Source organism: Marmota monax, unplaced genomic scaffold (assembly GCF_021218885.2).
Source record: "Marmota monax isolate L192 unplaced genomic scaffold, Marmota_monax_Labrador192_F-V1.1 WCK01_AAM20220418_F8-fsc00004, whole genome shotgun sequence".
NCBI lineage: Eukaryota > Metazoa > Chordata > Mammalia > Rodentia > Sciuridae > Marmota > Marmota monax.
The window spans coordinates 11,764,358-11,789,155 of NW_026692881.1; the positions used below are offsets into that span (position 1 = coordinate 11,764,358).

Sequence of the window (24,798 nt, forward strand, 5' to 3'; positions counted from 1 at the left end):
TGTCTCTATGTCTCCTTTTTATTTTTCTTAAACATAAGAAAGGAAATAAATAAGAATGTGAAGACAACCTACAGAATGGGAGAAAAAAATTGCCAGCTACTCTTCCTGCAGAGGATTAATATGCATAATATAGGGGCTCGGGATGTGGCTCAAGCAGTAATGAGCTCGCCTGGCATGCGCTGGGCGCTGGGTTAGATCCTCAGCACAACATAAAAAATAAATAAAATAAAGATGCTGTGTCCACCAAACACTGAAAAATAAATATTAAAAAAATTCTCTCTCTCTTAAAAAATCCATAATACATAAATAACTCAAAAAACTTAACACCAAAATACACAAGTAACCCTAACTACTAAGTGCACAAATTAACTAAAGACACACTTCTCAAAAGAAGAAATACAAATGGTCAAGTATAAGAAAAAACAGCATTTTAGCAATTAAGGAAATTCAAATTTCAGACACTGATATTTAACCTCACCCCAATTAGAATGGCAATCCTCAAAAACACAAACAATAATAAATGCCACAGATGACACAGATGGGAAAAAATACTTTTACACTGTTGCTGGGATAAATTAGCACAGCCACTATGGAAATCGTTATGAAGGTTCCTCAAATACTAGGACTGGAACCACAATATGACCCAGCTATACAACTCCTCAGTAATTATCCTAAGGAATTAAATAAGGAAAACAGTTGGGGAAAAACTCATGAAAATCAATGGAAAATCAGTAAAGTAGAAGAAAGGGTTCAGGGGAAGTGAGGAGGTAACAGAAAGGGGAAATACTGAAAAATGATTTTGGCTGAATGACATTGTTATATTGGGTGCCTGTATAAATATGTAACAACAAATCCTACCACAATTTACAACTGTAATCCAGCAATAAAAATAAATGGAAAAAAATAAATGTTTAAAAACGCACCTATGTATCCATCAACAGATGGATGGATAAAGATCATGTGGTATGTATACACAACGAAGTTCCACTGAATCTTAGAGAATAAAATGTCATTTTCAAAGAAACAGATAGAACTAGAGAACACAATGCTAAGTGTGAAAAACCAGACTCAAAAAGTCAAGGGTCACATGTTTTCTCTCATATGTGGTAGCTAGAGAGAAAGGGAAACGTAAAAGGACATTGTCAAAATGGAAAAAAGACAAAGACAGTAGGTAAAGGGAATGGGGGAGGGAGAAAAGAAAGGAAATGGGAAGTATATGGGAAAGAAACTGATAAATTTGTGCTATGTACATGTATGACTATATCACAATACATCCCATCCTTACAGATAATTCTAATGTGTAAATAAAAACTTTTAAAAAACATGACCATACAGAAGTAATGACTCAAAGATGGTAGAATAGGACGGTCCAGGTATCAGTCCTTCCAGAAAAGCAACTACCGACTTAGTATGAACTGTCTGAAGCAACTGTTTTGAAACTCTGGAACCGAGCTTAAAACTATGTTATCAAGGGAAATATTTGATTAAGAAAATTTCTTATAAATCTCAGTGTCTCACAAACCAGCTACTCTTCCCCATAGAGCAGCACCCACTGCAGGCAGCTGTGAGGATACTGGATTACATTCCCTGTTGCATCTAGTTGACCTTAGAATGGGCAACAGGGATCCTGTCCTACAAAAACCACCTTTGTATGTTTTGGTCACTTTATCTGGATCACTAAGGAGCCATTACATAGGCTTTTTCATTCTCCCCAAAACTGAGTAAGGAACAATTATTTCAATTCACATTTTGTGGTGCCAATTTTATATTTTCTAGCTTGTCTATAATTATTTTCTTTTCACCTGAGGTGTGGATTTTGTCTTTCATCAGGTAGATTATTAGTATCGAACAGGTTTCATGTATTCTAGCTATTTAACAATTTATTTTTAATTCTTCTATGATGCATATCTATAAAAACAAGATATGCTTAAAGTGCTTGTCAAGAATGTCTTGCCTGACCACTGAACTAGCCCCAGTAACCATAGATTAATCAATTAGACACAAAATGTAGAAGCAATCAGATATATGAGCTGTTGTTCACATTCTACCTCTTCCATTTTAATCAGGAAATAGTCAATGAAGTCCCGAGGATTGTTCATATCTAGAGATTCTTGGTGTTCTTTTATTTTCTCCAAAAAATACTGTTTTATGTCATAAGCATTCTTAAGGAATGTTTTATGGCTCCCTGGAAAATAATCAATGAGAGCAGGAAAAGTGTTGCAGACCTACAAAATAAAAATATTTTTTATTAGAAACAGATAAGAAAAAGATGAATATTATGACTAGTCCATCTTAGAAACTATAACTTTAACAATTAAAAAAAATGGTTTCCACCTTAAGGGAGAAGTTTTCACTGTATATATATACTAATACCCAAGCTTAAAGAAAGATTTAAGGGGCACAACTATGACCAGGGGATCAGAAATGATAACCTTTTCTATATTCATCCATCATCTTTAGATATAAAAATAAGTTTATATAAGTTCTCTCCACTTTCAATCTAATCTTTCTGTACAATCTGGAAATATAGCTTGATGTGAATTACCATGATTGATGCTTGGTAGATGAGAATAGAATTTCAGGGAGTTTCGGTAATCAGGGAAAGAGTACAATGCTTGGTGATTATGAATTATGCTCAGTAGAGAGAAGCCAACAGGGGGAGGCTCAGAGGAAGTGGTGGGGACTGAATTAGAACAAATTTTTCCATCATTCTATAATTATGTCAAAAGGAATCTTTTTGTTATATATAACTAAAAAGAACTAATAAAAAACCCTAAAAACAAAAAAGAGAGTACAATGCTGCTCTCTGCTTTTCCTTATATGAAGCAACCTCAGAAATGGAGTAAATACTAGAGAATGCAGAAGGTTTTGAAAATACTGTGAAACGCAGCTGGGCATGCTATGGATGAAGTAACCACGCACAAGAGTAGTTAGTAGAATTCCGAAGATCTCACAATTAACTTTTATGAAGAATACAGAACCTGCCAGCTAAGCATAAGGTAAAAATGTTTGTTGAGGGCTATGCACTCGGCAATGCCATCATTTCATTAACTTAACCCTATTACCTTGTCAGGTCAGATGCCATCTGAAGTGTTGTTATGGTTTAGATGAGGGGTGTCCCCCATGATATCATGTGTGAGAAAATACAAGAGAGTTTAGAAATGAAATAATTGAGTAATGAGAGCCTTAACTTAGTCAGTGCATTAATCCATTTACCGGGATTAAGCTGGTGGTAACTTTAGGCAGGTTGTGGCTGGAGGGGGTGGACCACTGGCAGGTGTGTCTTTGCATATTTTGTTCATGGTGAGTGGGGTCCCTTTGCTTACTGGACCAATGCCCTTTGCTAATTTACCTACCACACCTTTCTGCTATTATGTGGTGCTCACCTCAGGCCCCAAAGCATGGAGCCAAACATCTATAGATTGAGACCTTTAAAATTGTGAGCTCCAAGAAATTTTCTGACCTCTCCATTGTTCTTTTCAGGTCTTTTAGTCACAGATATGATAAAGATGACTAAAACAAGCATCTAAAACTTCTACCCAGTTGTTTCCATGAAATATCTATGCTCCCATTTCACCTCCTTAATATCCTAAATGAAGGAATTTCTTTTGTGTGTATGTGTGTGCATATCTACAGTTCATTTTTTATTGTTGTTTTTAGGTATACATGATAATAGAATTCATTTTGACAGAATTATAACAGCATGGAATATAATTTAATCTAATCCAGTTCTCAGTACTTCTCCTCTTCCTCCCTTCATCCCACCACTATTCCCTTCCCACTACTATTCTGACCTGTCTGCTATTTACTTACAGGTATTTTTTTTAGATTATTGTCTTGTGTATTTATATAATGATGAGATTCACTGTGGTATATCTTTATGTGTACATAGGAATATTAGAAAAGATTCATTCCATTGTCTTTAACTATCCATTTACTCCTCCCTTTCCTTCATTATCCTTCATCTACTCCACTAATTGTTTTCCTGTTCTTTTTCTTTTATTTGACTCACTTTATTTTGGATTAGCTTTTACATATCAAAGAAAACATTTGACCTTTGGTTTTCTGGGACTGACTTATTTCACTTAGCATGATAGTGTCCAGATCCATCCATTTACTGGCAAATGCCATAAAGTCATTCTTCTGTGTGGCTGAGTAATATCCACTGTGTATATATACCACATTTTTTTTATCCATTCATCTGTTGAAGGGTAGCTAGGTTGGCTCTGTAGCTCAGTTTTTTTTATTGTGAATTGTGCTTCAATGACCATTTTTGTAGCTGTATTACTATAGTGTGCTGATATCAAATCATTTATATATATGGAGGAATAGGAAAACTGGGTAAAATGGCTGTTCCATTCCTAGTTTTCTGAGGAATCTCTATACTGCTTTTCTGAGTGGTGGCAACAATTTGCAGTCCCTCCAACAAAGTATCAGTGTACCCTTTTCCTCACATATTCACCAACATTTATTGGTATGTATATTCTTGATAATTGCCATTCTAACTAGAGTAAGATGAAATCTCAGTGTAGTTTTACTCTGCATTTCTCTAATTGCTAGAGATGTTGAACATGTTTTCATATATTTGTTGAGCATTCATTCTTCTTCCTTGGAATAGTGTCTGTTTAGTTCCTTTGCCCACTTATTTATTGGGTTATTTGATAATTTGGTGTTACGTTTTTTGAGTTCTTTGTATATCCTGGCATTAATGCTCTGATGTGCAGGTAGCAAAGATTTTCTCCCATTCTGTAAGGACTCTCTCACATTCTTGATTGTTTCCTTTGCTGTGAAGAAGTTTTTAGTTTGATACCATCCCATTTATTGATTCTAGGTTTTATATATTATGCTTTAGGAGTTTTGCTGAAGACATTAGTTCATAAGCCAACATGATATAACTGGGCCTACTTTTTTTTTCTAGTAGGTACAGGGGTCTGGTTTAATATCTAGGTCCTTGATCCACTTTGAGTTGAGATTTTTGCTGGGTGAGAGATAGGGGTTCAATTTAATTCTGTCACATATGAATTTCCAGTTTCCCCAGCACCATTTGTTAAAAAGGCTATCTTTTCTCCAACATATGTTTTGGATCCTTTGTCAAGAATCAAATAACTGTATTTGTGCCAAGGAACGTGATGACATTTCTAAGTGGTGATTGGAGTGCCGCCCTTGTGAATGATAAGTTCTCCACAGAGGTCTGGGTGTCTACTGAGTGCCGTGACCTTCCTCAATTGTAGTCACCAAAGTACTTTATAAATATTAGGCTTTATGGGGTATTAGCAAAAGCACTGGCCAGAAAGCCAATAGGTTTGCATGTCATCTCTACATGTGGACATTCATTCTCCTGTGCATAAAGTGAAGGACTCAGTCATATTTTCCTGATGCTCACTACATGACACCAAACTCTGGGTTAAGACTGTGGTGTCTAGACTCACTTCTGCTTGAACCACTAGAAGTTTTGACTTGTCAAAGTAAAGAACATATATGTTTTCTCAGGAAGAAGGGGTAGGATATTGTCTCACCTGGATCCATGGGGAGCTCAGAATAGCCACATTTTCATTTAATTTCCGCATTAGGTTTAGAAAATGCTGATCTTTATAATGAAAACGATTATGGAAGATAATGGAGAAGATCATATTGCAGGGAGCACAGCTCAGGAGAAAAGTGGGATCACAGGGTGAGGCTAAAGAAGTGGAAACATTAAAAATTAACATTAAAAAATGTATTTCTCTTTGAGATAACTGGGAAAGGTAATTGTAGAAACTCTAAGCAATATCTACCTAGAAATTCCCTTGATATGAAAATATTCAGCATGCTAAAACTCATTATCAATTTTGCTATAATCTTGAATTGAATTTTACCTTCTAGCCAATTTGATAATGGTTTTCCTAATGCTCCATTCAAATCCACTGTGTTTTTAAGCTATTCCAATCCAAAGAAACACGTATTTTGGAAAACATTTTAAAAGATCACTTTAAAAACCTCTGTTAATTCAATTTCAATGCAGAATCATATTTGCCATTAAACCAGTAGAAAATTAGGAATTATGTAGAAAGGAAAAGAATTAGGGACATTCACATATGTGGTGTGTGTGTGTGTGTATGTGTGTGTATACACCATTGAAAGATTTATGTGTAAAACCAGCAGAGGTAAAGACTAAACAGAGAGTAACTATGTACAATTTTGTATATTTGTGGAACAAATGAATACAAGCAGAAAATATACAAGTTTTCTAAGGAAAAAAGGCAAATATACATAAACAATGAAAATAAAATGAGAAATTTTTATATTAAAGTAAATTCAAGGTAACACAGAAGTTAAATTCATAAAGTGGAATGAGTTTCTTTCTTCATTTGAAAGACAGAGAGGGAAAAAAAAGAGGGAATTTTCCCCACCTTATGAAATAGAGTGCATCATTTTCAATTGCCTCAAAATCTAATCTCTTTGGCAATCCTGCCTCTTGTGATCTTTGGATAATTTCTCTGAATCACAATCACCAATAGAACCATATAGTTTAGTTAATTTTAATACTGGCCAATCATATTACTCAATTCTGTCATTTTATGAGCAAAGAAATTAAAAGTAGTAAAAATTAAAGTAGAAAAATGTTCATTTCATGGGACTCTCTAAAAGGAAATTACAATTAGTTGATCAATAAATTTCATTTTTTTTAAAACTATCCAAATCCAAAATTATAGATTTGTTTACTTTATAAAAAAAAGTTAACCAAGGAAGTGAAAAACCTCTACAATGGACTTTACAAAAAAAAAAAAAAACTGATGAAAGAAATTAATAAACACACAAATGAATAAATGCCCAATGTTCAAAAACTGGAGAATTAATATTATTAAAAAATCATACTATCCAAATCAGTTTTCTGGCTCAATTCAATTTCCATGATAATACCAAAGACATTTTTCACAGAACTAGAAAAAAAAAATCCTAAAATCCATGTGGAAGCACAAAAGAACCCAAACAGTCAAGACAATTCTGAGCAAAGGAGCAACACTAGAGACAGGACAATGCCTGGCTTCAAGTCATGCTAAAGAACCACCATAAGAATAAAAAACAGGCAAATAGAATAATGAAATAGAATGGAGATCCATATCGGGAAAAACAGGTATCTACAATCAACTGATTTTCCACAAAGTTACCAAAACTTATACTGGACAAAGGAGAGCCTTTCCAATAAATGTAGCATGCACAAGATTTCCACTTGATCCTTCTCACTCACCTGTACAAAATTCAGCTCAAAATGACTCAGAGACTCTACTGAAAGACCTGAAACCCTAAACAAACTGGAAGAAAATATAACATAGTGGAAACACCTCAACATGGATACAAGTTATGATTATTTTGTATATGATCCTAAAAGCAAAAATAGGCAAGTAGAATACATCAAACTGAAAAGTTCCTACACAACAGTCAATAGACTGAGGAGACATCCTACAGAATGGGAGATAATATTTGTCAATTATTCATCTCACAAAGGATTAAAACTGACAATACATAAGAAAACAAACAAAGAAACCCCAAGTAATATAATTAAAAATGGGCAAATAGGGCTGGGGCTGGGGCTGGGGCTCAGCAGTACCACCCTTGCCTGGCATGCATGAGGCCCTGGGCTCAACTATTAGCATCACATATAAATAAATGAAATAAAGGTCTATCAACAACTAAAAAGAATGTTTAAAGAAAAATGGATAAATAATCTTAGTAGGCACTTTCAATAGAAGAAATACAACTGAATAATAAATACATTTTAAAAATGCTCAATAATATTAAGCCACCAGGCAAATGCAAATCAAAACTACCAAGAGATATCATTTTACCCTGGTTAGAATGGCAATCATCAAAACATGAAAATTAAAATCAGAAACACAAATTACCACCACTACCACCACAACAACCAATAACAAACGTTGGAGAGGTGTGCAGAAAAAGAACACATTATACCTGTTGGTGGGAATGTACATTAGGATAGCCATTATAAAAACACTGTATGGAGTTTCCTCATACTTTTTTCCTGCTTCTGGTACATAGATGAAAGAAATGAAATCAAGACACAACATACGAGAAAAGGCCCAGTGGCCCGCGGAGGGGCAGAGCTTCCAATCACTCCTGCAAGGTAGGCGGGCCTGAGACCCACCGGCAGAAGAGGAGCAGCGGCCTGCTGAGAGGCAGAGCCGCCCCCTCCCCCTGCGCTGGTAAGGTAGAGGGAACTGTGACCACCCACAGAGCAGGCCCAGCAGCCTGCTGAGGGGCAGAGCCGCCCCCCACCCCCCACCCCCTGCGCCTGCCAGGTAGGCGGAACTGTGACCACCGACAGAAAAGGCCCAGTGGCCCGCGGAGGGGCAGAGCTTCCAATCACTCCTGTAAGGTAGGCGGGCCTGCGACCAACCGGCAGAAGAGGGGCAGTGGCTTGCTGAGAGGCAGAGCCGCCCCCTCCCCCTGCGCCGGCAAGGTAGACGGAACTGTGACCACCCACAGAACAGGCCCAGCGGCCTGCTGAGGGGCAGAGCCGCCCCCCACCCCCCGCGCCTGCCAGGTAGGCGGAACCGTGACCACCGACAGAAAAGGCCCAGTGGCCCGCGGAGGGGCAGAGCTGCCAACCACTCCTGCAAGGTAGGTGGGCCTGAGACCCACCGGCAGAACAGGCGCAGCGGCCTGCTGAGAGGCAGAGCCGCCCCCTCCCCCCGCGCCTGCAAGGTAAACGGAACTGTGACCACCACTAGAACAGGCCAGACCTGCAACCGACAGACAGAACAGGCCCAGTGGCCTGAGGAAGGGTAGGGCCGCACCCCCCCCGCACCTGCAAGGTAGGCGGACCTGCGACCCACTGGCAGAACAGCCCCAGAGGCCTGCAGAGGGGCAGTGCCGCTGCATGCGCCTGCAAAGTAGGCAGAACTGCAACCACCGACAGAACAAGCCTAGCGGCCCACAGAGAGACAGAGCCGCTGCCCGCACCTGCAAGGTAGGTGGACCTGCTACCGACCAGCAGAGCAGGCCCAGCGGCCTGCCGGTGTGGTAGGCACATTGCCCCAATTGGAGGAGGGGCAGAGCCGCCCCCCGCGCCTGCGAGGGAGACTTTGCAACTATACAAGACCAATATAAATATATAGGGGGAAAATTCCATAGCACAACAGATTCACCAAGTAGAAAGGAACACGAACAGTATGAAGAGACAAGGAAAGAAAGGACCACAAGCAATGCAGGTCAACTCAACGTTAGAAGAGGTAATAGCTGCAGCAGATGGAATGTCAGATAAAGAATTCAGGATATACATGCTTCAGATGATCTGGAGTCTCAAGGAAGACATCAGACAGCAAAATCAGACAATGAAAGATCACTTCAACAATGAATTACATAAACAAATCCAAGAAGCAAAGGATCAACTATACAGGGAGATAGAGGTTATAAAAAACAAACAAACAGAAATCCTAGAAATGCAGGAAGCAATAAACCAACTTAAAAACTCAATTGAGAATACTACCAGCAGAGTAGAACACTTAGAAGATAGAACATCAGACCATGAAGATAAAGTATTTCAACTTGAAAAGAACATAGACAGCTCAGCAAGACTGTTAAGAAACCATGAGCAGAACATCCAAGAAATATGGGATAACATCAAGAGACCAAATATAAGAGTCATTGGGATACAGGAAGGGACAGAGTTTCAAACCAAAGGAATGAGCAATCTATTCAATGAAATAATACGAGAAAACTTCCCAGACTTGAAGAACGAGACAGAATCCCAAATCCTAGAAGCCGACAGGACGCAGAATGTGCAAAATCATAGAGACCCACACCTAGACACATTATAATGAAGATGCCCAACATACAGAATAAGGAGAGAATTTTAAAAGCTACAAGAGAAAGGAAGCAGATCACATTTAGGGGTAAGCCAATCAGGATAACGGCTGATCTTTCAACACAGACTCTGAAAGCTAGAAGATCCTGGAATAACATATTTCAAACACTGAAAGAAAATGGGTTCCAACCAAGAATTGTGTATCCAGTGAAATTAAGCTTCAGGATGGAAGATGAAATTAAAACCTTCCACGATAAACAAAAGTTAAAAGAATTTGCAGCTAGAAAACCATCTCTTCAAAACATCCTTGGCAAAACATTACAGGAAGAGGAAATGGAAAATAACAATGAAAACCAACAGTGGGAGGTATGACAGTAAAGGGGGGAAAAATAATCAAAGAGGAAAACAAACCATGTTTAGTAACATAAATGAACAAATATGGCTGGAAGAACAACCCATATCTCAATAATAACCCTAAATGTTAATGGCTTAAACTCACCAATTAAGAGACACAGGCTAGTAGAATGGATCACAAAACAAGACCCAACAATATGCTGCCTACAGGAGACACATTTGATAGGAAAAGACATAATTAGGCTGAAGGTGAAAGGTTGGGAAAAATCATATCACTCATATGGACTTCGGAAACAAGCAGGAGTGTCCATACTCATATCAAATAAAATAGATTTCAAGCCAAAGTTAATCAAAAGGGATAAAGAGGGACACTACATACTGCTTAAGGGAACCATACACCAACAAGACATAACAATCATAAATATATATGCCCCAAACAATGGTGCAGCTATGTTCATCAAACAAACTCTTCTCAAGTTCAAGAGTCTAAGAGACCACCATACAGTAATCATGGGAGACTTCAACACAGTTCTCGAAACACTGGCCAGAGCAATTAGACAGACTAAAGAAATTAAAGGCATAAAAATAGGAAAAGAAGAACTTAAATTATCACTATTTTCAGGTGACATGATTCTATACCTAGCAGACCCAAAAGGCTCTACAAAGAAACTATTAGAGCTAATAAATGAATTCAGCAAAGTGGCAGGATATAAAATCAACACGCATAAATCAAAGGCATTCCTGTATATCAGCGACAAATCCTCTGAAATGGAAATGAGGACAACCACTCCATTCACAATATCTTCAAAAAAAGTAAAATACTTGGGAATCAACCTAACAAAAGAGGTGAAAGACTTATACAATGAAAACTACAGAACCCTAAAGACAGAAATAGAAGAAGATCTTAGAAGATGGAAAAATATACCCTGTTCATGGATAGGCAGAACTAACATCATCAAAATGGCGATATTACCAAAAGTTCTCTATAGGTTTAATGCAATGCCAATCAAAATCCCAACGGCATTTCTTGTAGAAATAGAGAAAGCAATCATGAAATTCATATGGAAAAATAAAAGACCCAGAATAGCAAAAACAATGCTAAGCAGGAAGTGTGAATCAGGCGGTATAGCGATACCAGACTTCAAACTATACTACAGAGCAATAGTAACAAAAACAGCATGGTACTGGTACCAAAACAGGCGGGTGGACCAATGGTACAGAATAGAGGACACAGAAACCAATCCACAAAACTACAACTATCTTATATTTGATAAAGGGGCTAAAAGCATGCAATGGAGGAAGGATAGCATCTACAACAAATGGTGCTGGGAAAACTGGAAATCCATATGCAACAAAATGAAACTGAATCCCTTTCTGTAGCCATGCACAAAAGTTAATTCAAAATGGATCAAGGAGCTTGATATCAAATCAGAGACACGCCATCTGATAGAAGAAAAAGTTGGCTAGGATCTACATACTGTGGGGTCGGGCTCCAAATTCCTCAGTAGGACACCCATAGCACAAAAGTTAATAACTAGAATCAACAAATGGGACTTACTCAAACTAAAAAGTTTTTTCTCAGCAAAAGAAACAATAAGAGAGGTAAATAGGGAGCCTACATCCTGGGAACAAATCTTTACTCCTCACACTTCAGATAGAGCCCTAATATCCAGAGTATACAAAGAACTCAAAAAATTAGACAATAAGAGAACAAACAACCCAATCAACAAATGGGCCAAGGACCTGAACAGACACTTCTCAGAGGAGGACATACAATCAATCAACAAGTACATGAAAAAATGCTCACCATCTCTAGCTGTCAGAGAAATGCAAATCAAAACCACCCTAAGATACCATCTCACTCCAGTTAGATTGGCAGCCATTATGAAGTCAAACAACAACAAGTGCTGGCGAGGATGTGGGGAAAAGGGTACACATGTACATTGCTGGTGGGACTGCAAATTGGTGCAGCCAATTTGGAAAGCAGTATGGAGATTTCTTGGAAAGCTGGGAATGGAGCCACCATTTGACCCAGCTATTCCCCTTCTCGGTCTATTCCCTAAAGACCTAAAAAGAGCATGCTACAGGGACACTGCTACATCGATGTTCATAGCAGCACAATTCACAATAGCAAGACTGTGGAACCAAACTAGATGCCCTTCAATAGATGAATGGATAAAAAAATGTGGCATTTATACACAATGGAGAATTACTCTGCATTAAAAAATGACAAAATCATAGAATTTACAGGGAAATGGATGGCATTAGAGCAGATTATGCTAAGTGAAGCTAGCCAATCCCTAAAAAACAAATGCCAAATGTCTTCTTTGATATAAGGAGAGTAACTAAGAACAGAGTAGGGTTGAAGAGCATGAGAAGAAGATTAACATTAAACAGGGATGAGAGGTGGGAGGGAAAGGGAGAGAGAAGGGAAATTGCATGGAAATGGAAGGAGACCCTCAGAGTTATCCAAAGTACATACAAGAGGAAGTGAGGGGAAAGGGAAAAATAATACAAGGGGGACAAATGAATGTCAGTAGAGGGGGAAGAGAGAGAAGAGGGGAGGGGAGGGGGGATAGTAGAGGATAGGAAAGGCAGCAGAACATAACAGACACTAGTATGGCAATATGTAAATCAATGGATGTGTAACTGATGTGATTATGTAATCTGTATATGGGGTAAAAATGGGACCTCATAACCCACTTGAATCAAAGTGTGAAATATGATATATCAAGAACTATGTAATGTTTTGAACAACCAACAATAAAAAATTAAAAAAAAAGACACAACATACATTGCTGCATGTTCAGGAAAACTATAACACTATTCATAATTATTTAGATATCATATTAAATTAAGTGCTTATCAACAGAATAGTGACTACATATGCTCTGTTACATACACAATGTATTTGTATTCAGTCATAAAGAAGAAATAAATCTTGTCATTTGCAGCAAAGAAGAGAGAACTGGGGGACTTTATGTTAAGTAAGAGGTCAGAAACAGAAAGTCAAGTATTTCATGGTCTCTCTCATGTGTGAAAGCTAAAATAAATATGACCCTGAAAGTAAAAGAGTGATTACTGGAGATGGGAAAGAGTGTGTGCTGGTGGTGAGTAGGGCAGAGTGATGGAGAGGATGGAATTTAAACAGTATATGTTCATACATATGTCAGAATACCATAGTGGCTTTCATTAATATGGACTGATTATATGTTCATTATAAATACAATAGAATAATTTTAAATAAACAAATAAAAATAATAATGCAAAGAAAGCATAGAGCATTGGGTAAGAGCAAAACTTTCAGGTTATCTACTCCTCCATCAGGCTCTGTAAATGTTCCAGGGTTCAAAAGCTTTCAGAACAAAGGTTTCTTTCAGTTATAGAGTTGGAGGGTAATTAGGGAAAACTGGGAATTTCTTTTGTATGTTATTCACTGGTAAAGTCTGATTTTTGGTCTTTCTTTCTTTCTTTCTTGTTCTTTTTCTTTCTTTCTTTCTTTCTTTCTTTTTTGTTAATTTGAAAGACAAATTTAAAAACAGAACAATCTGAATCCAAGCTGAAAATCAGAGACACCGTGAAAAACACTTGGGTCAGTAAAAAAGACAGGAGAGGTAAGTATTTAGTGTAATCATAATTATTGAGACTTTCTGTAGGGATTCTGGCTGTGGAAATGTACAGAGAAGCATTTCCCTGGTGAGCAAACACCCAGAGGGTAACAGGTACTCTGTTTCCCACCCTTAGAATGCCCTACAGTTTCTCCTAGGAACTAGTAAAATAACTGTATACATATGCAGTGTCTAGCTGCTATAGCAATGCCCTACTTGAAAGGGCTCTGTGCTAGAGTCTTATCAGCCTCAACCTTGATCTTTGGCACATAACTTCTGGGAATAAAGGAATCTGCTTGCTAGAAAACTACAATGTTTCACCAAGCTAAGGGTGCTCCTGGATTGGCCTGCCTAACAGTAACTTCAGAAAATGGATTTTTCTTGAGAGTTTCACAAATCTTCTGACATTACATATTATGACTGTAGAATGTAACTGCAGTATAAGCAACCTTACTGATACACTAAACAATAATGTAGTTGTGGTACTAATGACCTAATGTAACCTATTGGTATAAATAAATGTGGTCGCTTGGACAAACAGCCATTTTTACCTGCCTCTATATCTTGTCTCTGTGTCTTATTATTATTTTCCTTATTTTCCTATTATTTTCCTTATTTTCAGGAGATATGCCAATAAATGTAAAACCAGAGATTAGTATAATTACTAGGTACTGGCCTTGGAAGAAACCATGAGTGAAGTCAGAAAGCAAAAGAGACTGTGATATAACGAATCACTCACACTTGGTTTTCCTCAACTCCTCCACAAGGCAACGGGCTTCCTCTTGAACTCGGTCTTCAATGCTCCTCTTCCCCATCCCAAAATTCCTCAGAGTCATGACTGAGAAGCGCCTCATCACTTTCCATCTGTTTCCAGTAGTTAAAAGGATTCCTAAATGAAAGGGAGCAGAATCTAGGAGGATATCCCAGGCAAGGTAGAGGAAGTTGATAAATGGCACCCACAGAAATGGTCAAGCTCAACCTGGCTTTCTCTTTTATATTTTCCTCCTCCCCGTGACCATTGCTCACCCACCTCACATGCATGCACACTTACCAAGTCCTTTAGTAACTCTCTCAACCACAGGGAAACTGCCTCTTCCAGAAAATACTTCCCCATGATCAATCAGGGCTTCCTTCACAGCTTCATATCCATGCAACACCACAGTGGGTCTCAAACCCAAATATACAGTGAACACAGGGCCATAGGCTTTTGACAACTGGAAAAGAGAAACAAAGTGCAGATATTAGCTGAAGAAGATCAGCATTTGATCTTCATGTTCAGAATGATTCAGACTGTTATTTGGTTTATTCTCATTATATCTGTTATATTTTATTGTGTCAGATGAATCTTCAAATATTTTTGAATTGTGTTCCCAAATGTGATGGAAATCATAGCTGTCACTTATTGATGCTCTACGATGTGCCACCATAGTGAATCCTCACATCAATGCATCTAGAGGACTTATTTGTTCTGTTTTACATGCAAAGGAAATGCAGTAAAAGAGTTATAAATTTATTTGTGGTGTGCCATGTCTAATAAACAGAAGAACCAAATCTGAACATTTATTTTTCAACTTCTGGAGTATAACAATTTATCAGTCCCCAGTGCTTATCCATCTTTGCACTAACACCCAGCTGATTAGCAGGGCTTGTGGCATTGAGATTTTGATTGAGTAAACTCATGATGAGAACTGGAAGTCTATATTTTTAAAAGTGACCCCAGATGATCTTAAGACTCATAGGTTGAAACCACAGCTATCACTAACACAGCAAGAGAGTGAATACCAGGGAGGCAGCACCAGGCCATGCAGCATCTCATGGAAGAACAATTTCTCTCACCTGGCAGCTATTCATGGGGTACAGACTTAAGCTTTGTGCAAAACCCACAAGGATTCTGTTAACACCCAGTGGACCCTGATTAATTCTTTCTTTCCTTCACTGTCTTATGCTAGTTCTCAGCCCACAGGGTTTTTTTTTTCCATTAATGGCTTTATTGAGGTTACATTGAAAATTAAAAAGTGTATACATTTAGAGTGTAAAATTATATTTAGATTTATGTAGACATTGCAAATTGATTATATCTAATATATATATATATATATATATATATATATATATATATATATATATATATCACCTCAGTGTTAGCATTTTCATGTGTATGGGGTGAAAACATGTCAGTTAGTTTCAGGTGTAACATGCATTATTATTTACTGCAGTCAGTATGCTGTGTCTTAGGTCTCCAATGCTTATTCACCTTGTAACTGAATGTTGCACCCTTGGACCAACATCTCATATTTTCTCTCACCTCCCAGCCCCCAATTAACCACCATCCTAGTCTCTATCACTATGAGTTTGAGGCTTTTTGCTTTGTTTTGTAAGATTCCACATATAAGTGAGATCATATAGTGAAGGACTTTCTGTGTGGCTCCTTCCCTCATCATAAAGGCCTCTAGGCTCATTTCATGTTGGGATAATTAACAGGTGATCCTTTTATAAGACTTAATAAGATTCTATTTTATATAAAAATACATTTGATTCATGCATTCAGCCACTAGTGGATGCTTAGGTTGGTGTCATTTCTTAACTATTGCAGATAATGCTGTAATAACTATGGAGTGTGAATGCCTTTTGAAAATACTGATTTCATCTCTTTTCATATATATTAAGAAGTGGGCTATTGGATCAAATGGTAGCTCTATTTATCAATATTTTGAGGAAACTGAAAACACAATCATTTCCGTAATGGCTGTATCAATTTATATTCCCACCACTGCTGCACAAGATTTTCCTCTTTACATCTTTGCTAACCCTTGCTTACTTGATCGATATTTGAAGATTCATTTGACACAATAAATATAATGAGAATAAACTGAATAACAGTCTGAATAATTCTGAACATGTAGATCAAATGCTGAGGTGTGAGGTGATATCTCCTAATATATTTTATTCACCTTGTTCACTGATAGGACTAAAAGGACCCAACCAGAAAAACTATAGAGGAGATATTTTATTTGAGAGCTCACAATTTCAGAGGTCTTAGTTCATAAAAGGCCCACACATTCCTTAGGGCCTAAGGTGAAGCAGAGCATCATGGTGGAAGTGTGTCACTGAGGGAAACAGCTCACATGGTAATCAGGACGGAGAGAGAGAGAGAGAGAGAGAGAGAGAGAGAGAGAGAGAGAGAGAGAGAGAGAGAGAGAGAGAGAGAGAGAATCTCCTCTTGCCAAATACAAATATATACCCTACATTCATACTCCCAATGTACCACTTCCTCCAGCCACACCCCACCAGCCTTCAGCTACCACTCAGTTATTCTCATCAGGGAGTAATTAACTGATTAGTTTAAGGCTATAACCCAATTATTTCTTTTCCAAACCTTCTTACATTGTCTCACACATAAGCTTGTGAGGGATGTTTCACATCCAAACCATAACATTGTGGTTTTGAATTGCATTTTCCTGGTGATAAGTGATGTGGGCATATTTTCAAATCCTCTTGAAAATTTGCATGATTTTTGGAAAAATATCTATTCATATTGTTTTTAATCCTTGAAACTTTAGCTAGAGCAATTAGACAAAAGAAATTAAAGGGATTCAAATAGGAAAAGAAGAACTCAAGTTATCACTATTTGCCAATGACATGATTCTATACTTACAGGATCCAAAAAAAAAAATCCACCAGAAAAGTTCTAGATTTAATAAATGAATTTGGCAAAGTAGCAGGATATAAAATCAATACCCATAAGTATAATGCATTTCTATATATCACTGATAAAGCCTCTGAAAGAGAAATTAGAAAAACCATCCCATTCACACTAGCCTCAAAAAATAAGAAAATACTGGGAATCCATTTAAGAAAAGAGGTGAAAGATCTCTACAAGGAAAAATACAGAACACTAAAGAAAGAAATCAAAGAAGACCTTAGAAAACAGAAAGATCTCCCATGCTCTTGAATAGGCAGAATTAATATTACCAAATTGCTTTACTACCAAAAGTGCTATACAGATTAATGCAGTACCAATTAAAATCCCAGTGTACCACATAGAAGTAAAAAAATCAATCATGAAATTCATTTGGAAAAATAAGAGACTCAGAATAGCCAACGCAATCTTTAGCAAGAAGGGTGAAGCAGAACACATCACAATACCAGACATTAAACTATACTACAGAGCCATAGTAACAAAAACAGCATGTTATTGGAGCCAAAACAGACATGTAGACCAAGGGTGCACAATAGAAGACACAGAGACAAACCCACATAAATACAGTTATCTCATACTAGACAAAGGGACGAAAACACACATTGGAGAAAAGATAGCTTCTTCAACAAATGGTGCTGGAAAAACTGGAAATCCTTATGTAGCAAAATAAAATTAAACCAAACCTTGCATGGTCTCATAAGTGAGCTTGTAGGGAATGCTTCACTTCTAAACCATAACATTGTGGTTTTGAATTGCATTTTCCTGATGACAAGTGATGTGAACATCTTTTCATATCCTATTGGCAATTTGAATGCTTTTTGGAAAAATATATATTTATATTCTTTATCCATTTTCTATTAGTAGATTTTAGTTATAAACATTACTGTGGCCCCTTTTTAAAATTTAAGTATTAGTGCTCATTTTGATATAATTCTGCAAGCATGGAATATAATATTGTTTCTCTTTTTCCTCCCTTGTCCCTAACCCTTAAACCTTTCCTCTACTCTACTAATATTTCTTCTATCATTTTTAGTGCTTTTTTCAAATTAGAGCCTTGTGAATACACACAAAAGTAGATTCATTGTAGTATATTTATATGTATAGTATATTCATATGTGAATTTTGTCAAATTCATTGCACAGTTCTTCATTTTTGCCATCCTTTCTCTCTCCCTTCAATTCCTTTTTCTATTCCACTAATTTCTATTTTTGTGGAATCTACCCTTTTAATTTTTGCCCATTATTTTTGTTTAGCTTTTGCATATCAGAGAAAACATTTGATCCTTTACTCTCTGGATCTGGCCTGTTTCATTTAGCATGTGGCCTCCAGTTTAACTTGTTTTCCATCTTGCCCATTTTTATTAAGGTTATTTGTGAAGTTTCTTTTAGTTTAATTTTGTTTTGATTTTTATTTTTTAGTTTCTTATACATTTGGATGCTATATTCTCCCTTCTATAGGGTCTTTTCTTTTTGTAGATTGCTTCATTTGGTATGCAGAAATGTTTTCAGAAAGATTCAGTTTCACTTTTGTATTTATATTTTTGCATGTGCTTTTGGTGTAAAATAAAAAAAATAAAATAAGGTAAAATAAAACCATATTAAAATAACACTTTAAAAAAAGAAAAAAAAAAAACAAGAATGCCAGATACTGTGGGGTTTAGACCTAAGAGGGAGGGATGAGGCAAATTTGATGCATGGGTACTCAGATTTAGATTGGAAAAATAAGTCCTGGGATTTTGTTGTGCAGTAGGGTGATGATAGATAATGTACTGCTCATTTTGAAACAGCTAGAAGAAAGAACTTCAAGTATTTTTATCACTAATAAATGATAAATATTTCAGGCAATAGGTATTTTTATGTTAATTTGAACATTACACAAGATACACAGATATAAAAACATGAAATGGTGGCTCATAAATATGCATGATTCTTATGTGTAAATTAAAAAGGGATTGTAAACAAAGCATTGCTAGATCAAGATTATGGAACATCTTCTCCATGTTTTCTTCTAGTGATTTTATAGTTTCAGGTCTTCCATTTGTCTTAAATCTATTTTGAATTGATTTTTGTGGGTATGTTAGAAATGAGTCTAGTTTGTTTTTTGCATGTGTATGTAGTTTTCCAAATGTCATTCAGCAAAGAGACTATCTTTCCCCCTGGCCCTTTTGTGTATAATTAATAGGTGTATTTCCTAGATTCTTCATGGAATCCATGGGTGTATGTATCTTCTTTATGCCTACACTGCCATGTTTTGTTTACTGTAACTATGTACATATATTGAAGCACAGATTTCTTACATAAGATACCATTTGTTATTCAGAATCTTGTGAGGTTCTATGCAAATTTTAAGACTTGGTAAATTTTTGTGAAATATACTATTGGATTTTTCATAGGGATTGCATTGAATCTGTATATCACCGCAAGTAATTACAATAATAATTCATCCAATATGTGAACAAGGATTATTTTTTTCATGTAATTCTGTCTTCTACAAATTCTTTCATTAATATTTTATATATTTTTATTTTTCACCTTGTTTAAATTTATTACTAAATATTTTATTCTTTCTCATGGTGTTGTAAATGAAATACTTCTTTGAATCTTTATCATTTTGTTGTTAAAAATGCTGCTGAATTTTATATGTTATTTGTGTATCCTGCTTATTTAGAATTCATTTATTGTTCTAATTGTATTCAGATAAAGTTTGGAGTTTTCCACAACAGAGACTAATTTGCTTCTTTCTTTGTGATTTCTTGCTTATTTTTTCTCTTTCTTGCTTATTTTTTCAGTTCTCTGCTGAACAAATGTGGGCATTCCTGTCTTTTCCCTAATTTTGGAGGAATACATTTCAACTTTCGCTATGGAGCATGATTTTAGATATTGGCTAGTCACACATGGCCATTAGTGTTCTGTAAAAAATTCCTTCTGTACCATGTGTTTTTTAAAGTATCATCATCAAAGAATATGGAATATGTAAAAGGCTTTTTTGCACCTATTGAAATAGGCCTGTGATGTTTGCCCTTCATTCTGTTAAAATTATGTATCACATTTATTAATTTATGCATGTTGAATCATCCTTGGATGTCAGGGATGAATCCTCCTTGATCACAGTGGATAGATCCTTTTTAACATGCTGGAACATGGAAAACTGTTGATAAAATGGCAGTGTTCTTCCTAGTATTGGAGAAGTTATTTTTGAGCTTTTACACCATGGTATTGCTGTGATGGACTCCTAAGTCTCCTGGAACGTTTTTCATTTCTAGTTATTTCTCTTATTGTTTTTCTTGAGCAAAAGGAAATTAAGAATATTGTACTTCACCATCTTACTGACAGTCCATCTCATAGGTATTTCTTAACATGAGGTAGCTTTCTTCAGAGAAACTTAACTTTGATAACTAAAAAAATACCTACAAGTCATGCATCAGGTCACTTTTTTAAAGAACTAGAGGTGGCAATAAGTGTTACAAATGTCAAAATAGATACTGAACATTTGCCCTAAGGCTGTACATCTGTCGATAACAATAGTGCTATTTCTTGCTCAGTGCTTCCTCTAAAGAGATTTGCAAAGTGAGTGGGTCACTTCAGGTTCACCTAGTAGACATCTTGATCCCAAACAATAAATGCAACTCAGCCCAGTAACAACGAATTTCACCCCACACATGTTCTTTTTTTTTTTTAATTTTTTATTGTTGGCTGTTCAAAACATTACATAGTTCTTGATATATCATATTTCACACTTTGATTCAAGTGGGTTATGAGCTCCCATTTTTACCCCATATACAGATTGCAGAATCACATCAGTTACACATCCATCGATTTACATATTACCATACTAGTGTCTGTTGTGTTCTGCTGCCTTTCTTATCCTCTACTATCCCCCCTCCCCTCCCCTCTTCTCTCTCTGCCCCCTCTACTGACATTCATTTGTCCCCCTTGTATTATTTTTCCCTTTCCCCTCACTTCCTCTTGTATGTACTTTGGATAACTCTGAGGGTCTCCTTCCATTTCCATGCAATTTCCCTTCTCTCTCCCTTTCCCTCCCACCTCTCATCCCTGTTTAATGTTAATCTTCTTCTCATGCTCTTCAACCCTACTCTGTTCTTAGTTACTCTCCTTATATCAAAGAAGACATTTGGCATTTGTTTTTTTAGGGATTGGCTAGCTTCACTTAGCATAATCTGCTCTAATGCCATCCATTTCCCTGTAAATTCTATGATTTTGTCATTTTTTAATGCAGAGTAATTCTCCATTGTGTATAAATGCCACATTTTTTTTATCCATTCGTCTATTGAAGGGCATCTAGTTTGGTTCCACAGTCTTGCTATTGTGAATTGTGCTGCTATGAACATCGATGTAGCAGTGTCCCTGTAGCATGCTCTTTTTAGGTCTTTAGGGAATAGACCGAGAAGGGGAATAGCTGGGTCAAATGGTGGCTCCATTCCCAGCTTTCCAAGAAATCTCCATACTGCTTTCCAAATTGGCTGCACCAATTTGCAGTCCCACCAGCAATGTACAAGTGTACCCTTTTCCCCACATCCTCGCCAGCACTTGTTGTTGTTTGACTTCCTAATGGCTGCCAATCTTACTGGAGTGAGATGGTATCTTAGGGTGGTTTTGATTTGCATTTCTCTGACAGCTAGAGATGGTGAGCATTTTTTCATGTACTTGTTGATTGATTGTATGTCCTCCTCTGAGAAGTGTCTGTTCAGGTCCTTGGCCCATTTGTTGATTGGGTTGTTTGTTCTCTTATTGTCTAATTTTTTGAGTTCTTTGTATACTCTGGATATTAGGGCTCTATCTGAAGTGTGAGGAGTAAAGATTTGTTCCCAGGATGTAGGCTCTCTATTTACCTCTCTTATTGTTTCTTTTGCTGAGAAAAAACTTTTTAGTTTGAGTAAGTCCCATTTGTTGATTCTAGTTATTAACTTTTGTGCTATGGGTGTCCTATTGAGGAATTTGGAGCCCGACCCCACACACACGTTCTAATCAAACCTTAGCCTCAACATTACTTCAATAAATAGAAATGAGGAGAAAAAAAACCCAAATCAATAACTAGGCCTCACAGAGGATCAACCAGAGGGAGACCTCAGGTCACACCCCTGAACCTACTCATGTATCAAAAACAGAGAGAAGTCCCAAAACAACAACAACAACAAAAACATAACTATACACAAAAGGACATAGATATAAAATAGAAAGAAGAATCCATCTCAATTGAAGAAAAAGTCCAATACCTCTGAAAACTTAATGAAATAGACAAAAAAAATCTTCCCCTTTAAAACACAATCCCTCAGCAAGGAATCCCACCGATATAAAAGTGGGTGAAATTCCAGAGAAAAATAATAGATAAATGATGATTAAGATGTTCAATAAATTAAAGGAAGCCCTGAGGAATGCATTAGAGAAAACTCAGGGTTGAAAGAGAATTTAAATAAAGAAATAGAGATATTAAAAAGAAACTAGTCAGAACTGTAAAGATAAGGAAATAAAAATTCACTCAAAATCATCATGAACAAATTAGATTGTGCAGAAAATAGAAAATCATAGCAATTGACTGTCAAACAATGAAGGGAAGGGGTACTACAATTTCCCCATTTTAATATTTCCATCAAAATATTAAATGTGATTTTTTTTTATCCCAGGGGCATTCTTTACATTACCTCTAACAATGAAAAACTATAAAAAGCAATGGAAACATCAAAATCCACAGAGAGTATTTGTGGTGCAATAAGCTCTTTTAATAATTTGCCAGTGAATATATTTAATTGAAAATGGAGGATTCATTTACTTACAATTCACAACCCACTGGATAAACATCAACATACTTACATTGGTTAAGGATTTGCTGATGTTTTTAACATCTATCTGCAGGATATTCCCAAGAATTGGGAGAGGCATGGGTCCTGGTGGGAGTCTCCCTCTCCAAGATCTCTGTCTCCATAGTGAGAGGAGAAGAATACAGGAGAGACTGATAACCAAGGCCACAACTGGATCCATTGAAACCTTCTTCTTTTACTGAAACAACAGTGAACTTGCAATCAATGTAAAACTTTTATAGTGGTCCCTGTTAATCAGAATGTGTCCTACTGATAAACTGCTGAGCCAATCAACTAGAAAAGTTGCAATCATTCTGAGTGTACATAGGTCACTTGATAAGGATTAAAACAAACTATTATTTACTCGTGCTGTTTCCAAACCTCTAACCATGAAAATCTAATTCAGCCACTCTGAGTTTCCAGGAATAGGCATTTTAAAACAAACAAACACACAAGCACGCAACCTCTGGTGGTAACGACATGCAGCTAGGATTTTATCCAAAACATGCTGGATTCTCAGACTAATGACTTGTTGGAAATTCATGACTTGGGGGAAATCAGTGTATCTCTAAATTTTATATAAAATTATTGAACTTGTGATATTTCATCAAACAACAAGATAGTTTGTCTTTGAAAATCAAGCCTCTTAAATATTTTAAAATGTTGACCTAAAATCGCAAGTGACTAAGTATAAACTGGGTAGTAAAATTTAAACATTTTGAAATACCAAACATACATCATGACATAACTAAATAAAAGTATATAACGTTTGCTATTTAGCATCTCAATCCCCTCCCAATCTTGAGGAGCAGAGGACAGAAATTCTTATTTTTTTATTTGGCAAATGGGGAGACCTTCATTCACAGAGGTCCGAACTGGAATTTGAATGAGCTCCAATGCCCATAATGGTGAGCTATGGCTTACATCAGAGTTGCATCCAAAGCCACCTTAGAAGAGTAAAGCAAACACCACACTGACTCTGTTCCTAGACCAACAAGCTTCCCATCAAATCAATACCCATTATTTCACTCCAAGGATAACTGGGTCATAGATTCCATAAAAGAAAGAGGCACAGAAGAGCTTCTCCCGCTCCATCAGTACAGATGTAAAACCTACTCGGCAAAACTGAGGAAGAGACAATCTCAAAACTATGAAGGGAGAGGCTTGAGAAACCATGGCTCTGCCAATCTCTCACCTCTTCCAGATGTGACTGCTTTTCTTGCTGATTAGAATGTGTTTAGATGTTATGGAATGAAAAATATCAGACCATAAACAATAATACTGGAGACAGAAAAGGAGGCAGGTGTTTTAGAGGTAGATAGGAGGCAGACAGTATACTGAACAGACTCCCAGCACCCAAGAAACAATATGCAAGCTGGTATATGAGACTACTGTATTTGGAAGTTGTGAATTGAATTGCATGTCATTGGATAGATGTAAATTACCAGATCACTAATGGTAATGCTGTACAAATAAATATGTTGCATTTGTTTTAAATTGGAGAGCATTGTTATTC

At 36.7% G+C, this 24,798-nt stretch overlaps 1 protein-coding gene across 3 annotated transcripts in view; it reads right to left on the reverse strand.

Moving 5' to 3' along the window:
• Positions 1 to 23,507, reverse strand: part of LOC124096545 (cytochrome P450 2C18) — a 154,110-nt gene extending 130,603 nt beyond the window's left edge. Inside the window, exons 1-5 of one of the 3 annotated variants that reach the window (XM_046450492.2) lie at positions 23,296 to 23,507; positions 14,819 to 14,981; positions 14,507 to 14,656; positions 5,517 to 5,677; positions 2,049 to 2,225 (exon numbers count right to left, since the gene is read on the reverse strand). In XM_046450492.2, the coding sequence (XP_046306448.1) occupies positions 2,049 to 2,225; positions 5,517 to 5,677; positions 14,507 to 14,656; positions 14,819 to 14,981; positions 23,296 to 23,463 (819 nt within the window). In that variant the 5' untranslated portion in view covers positions 23,464 to 23,507. The remainder of the gene's footprint in view (positions 1 to 2,048; positions 2,226 to 5,516; positions 5,678 to 14,506; positions 14,657 to 14,818; positions 14,982 to 23,295) is intronic. The other 2 variants (XM_046450495.2, XM_046450491.2) reach the window with 2 other exon arrangements.
• Between the last annotated feature and the right edge of the window lie 1,291 nt (positions 23,508 to 24,798).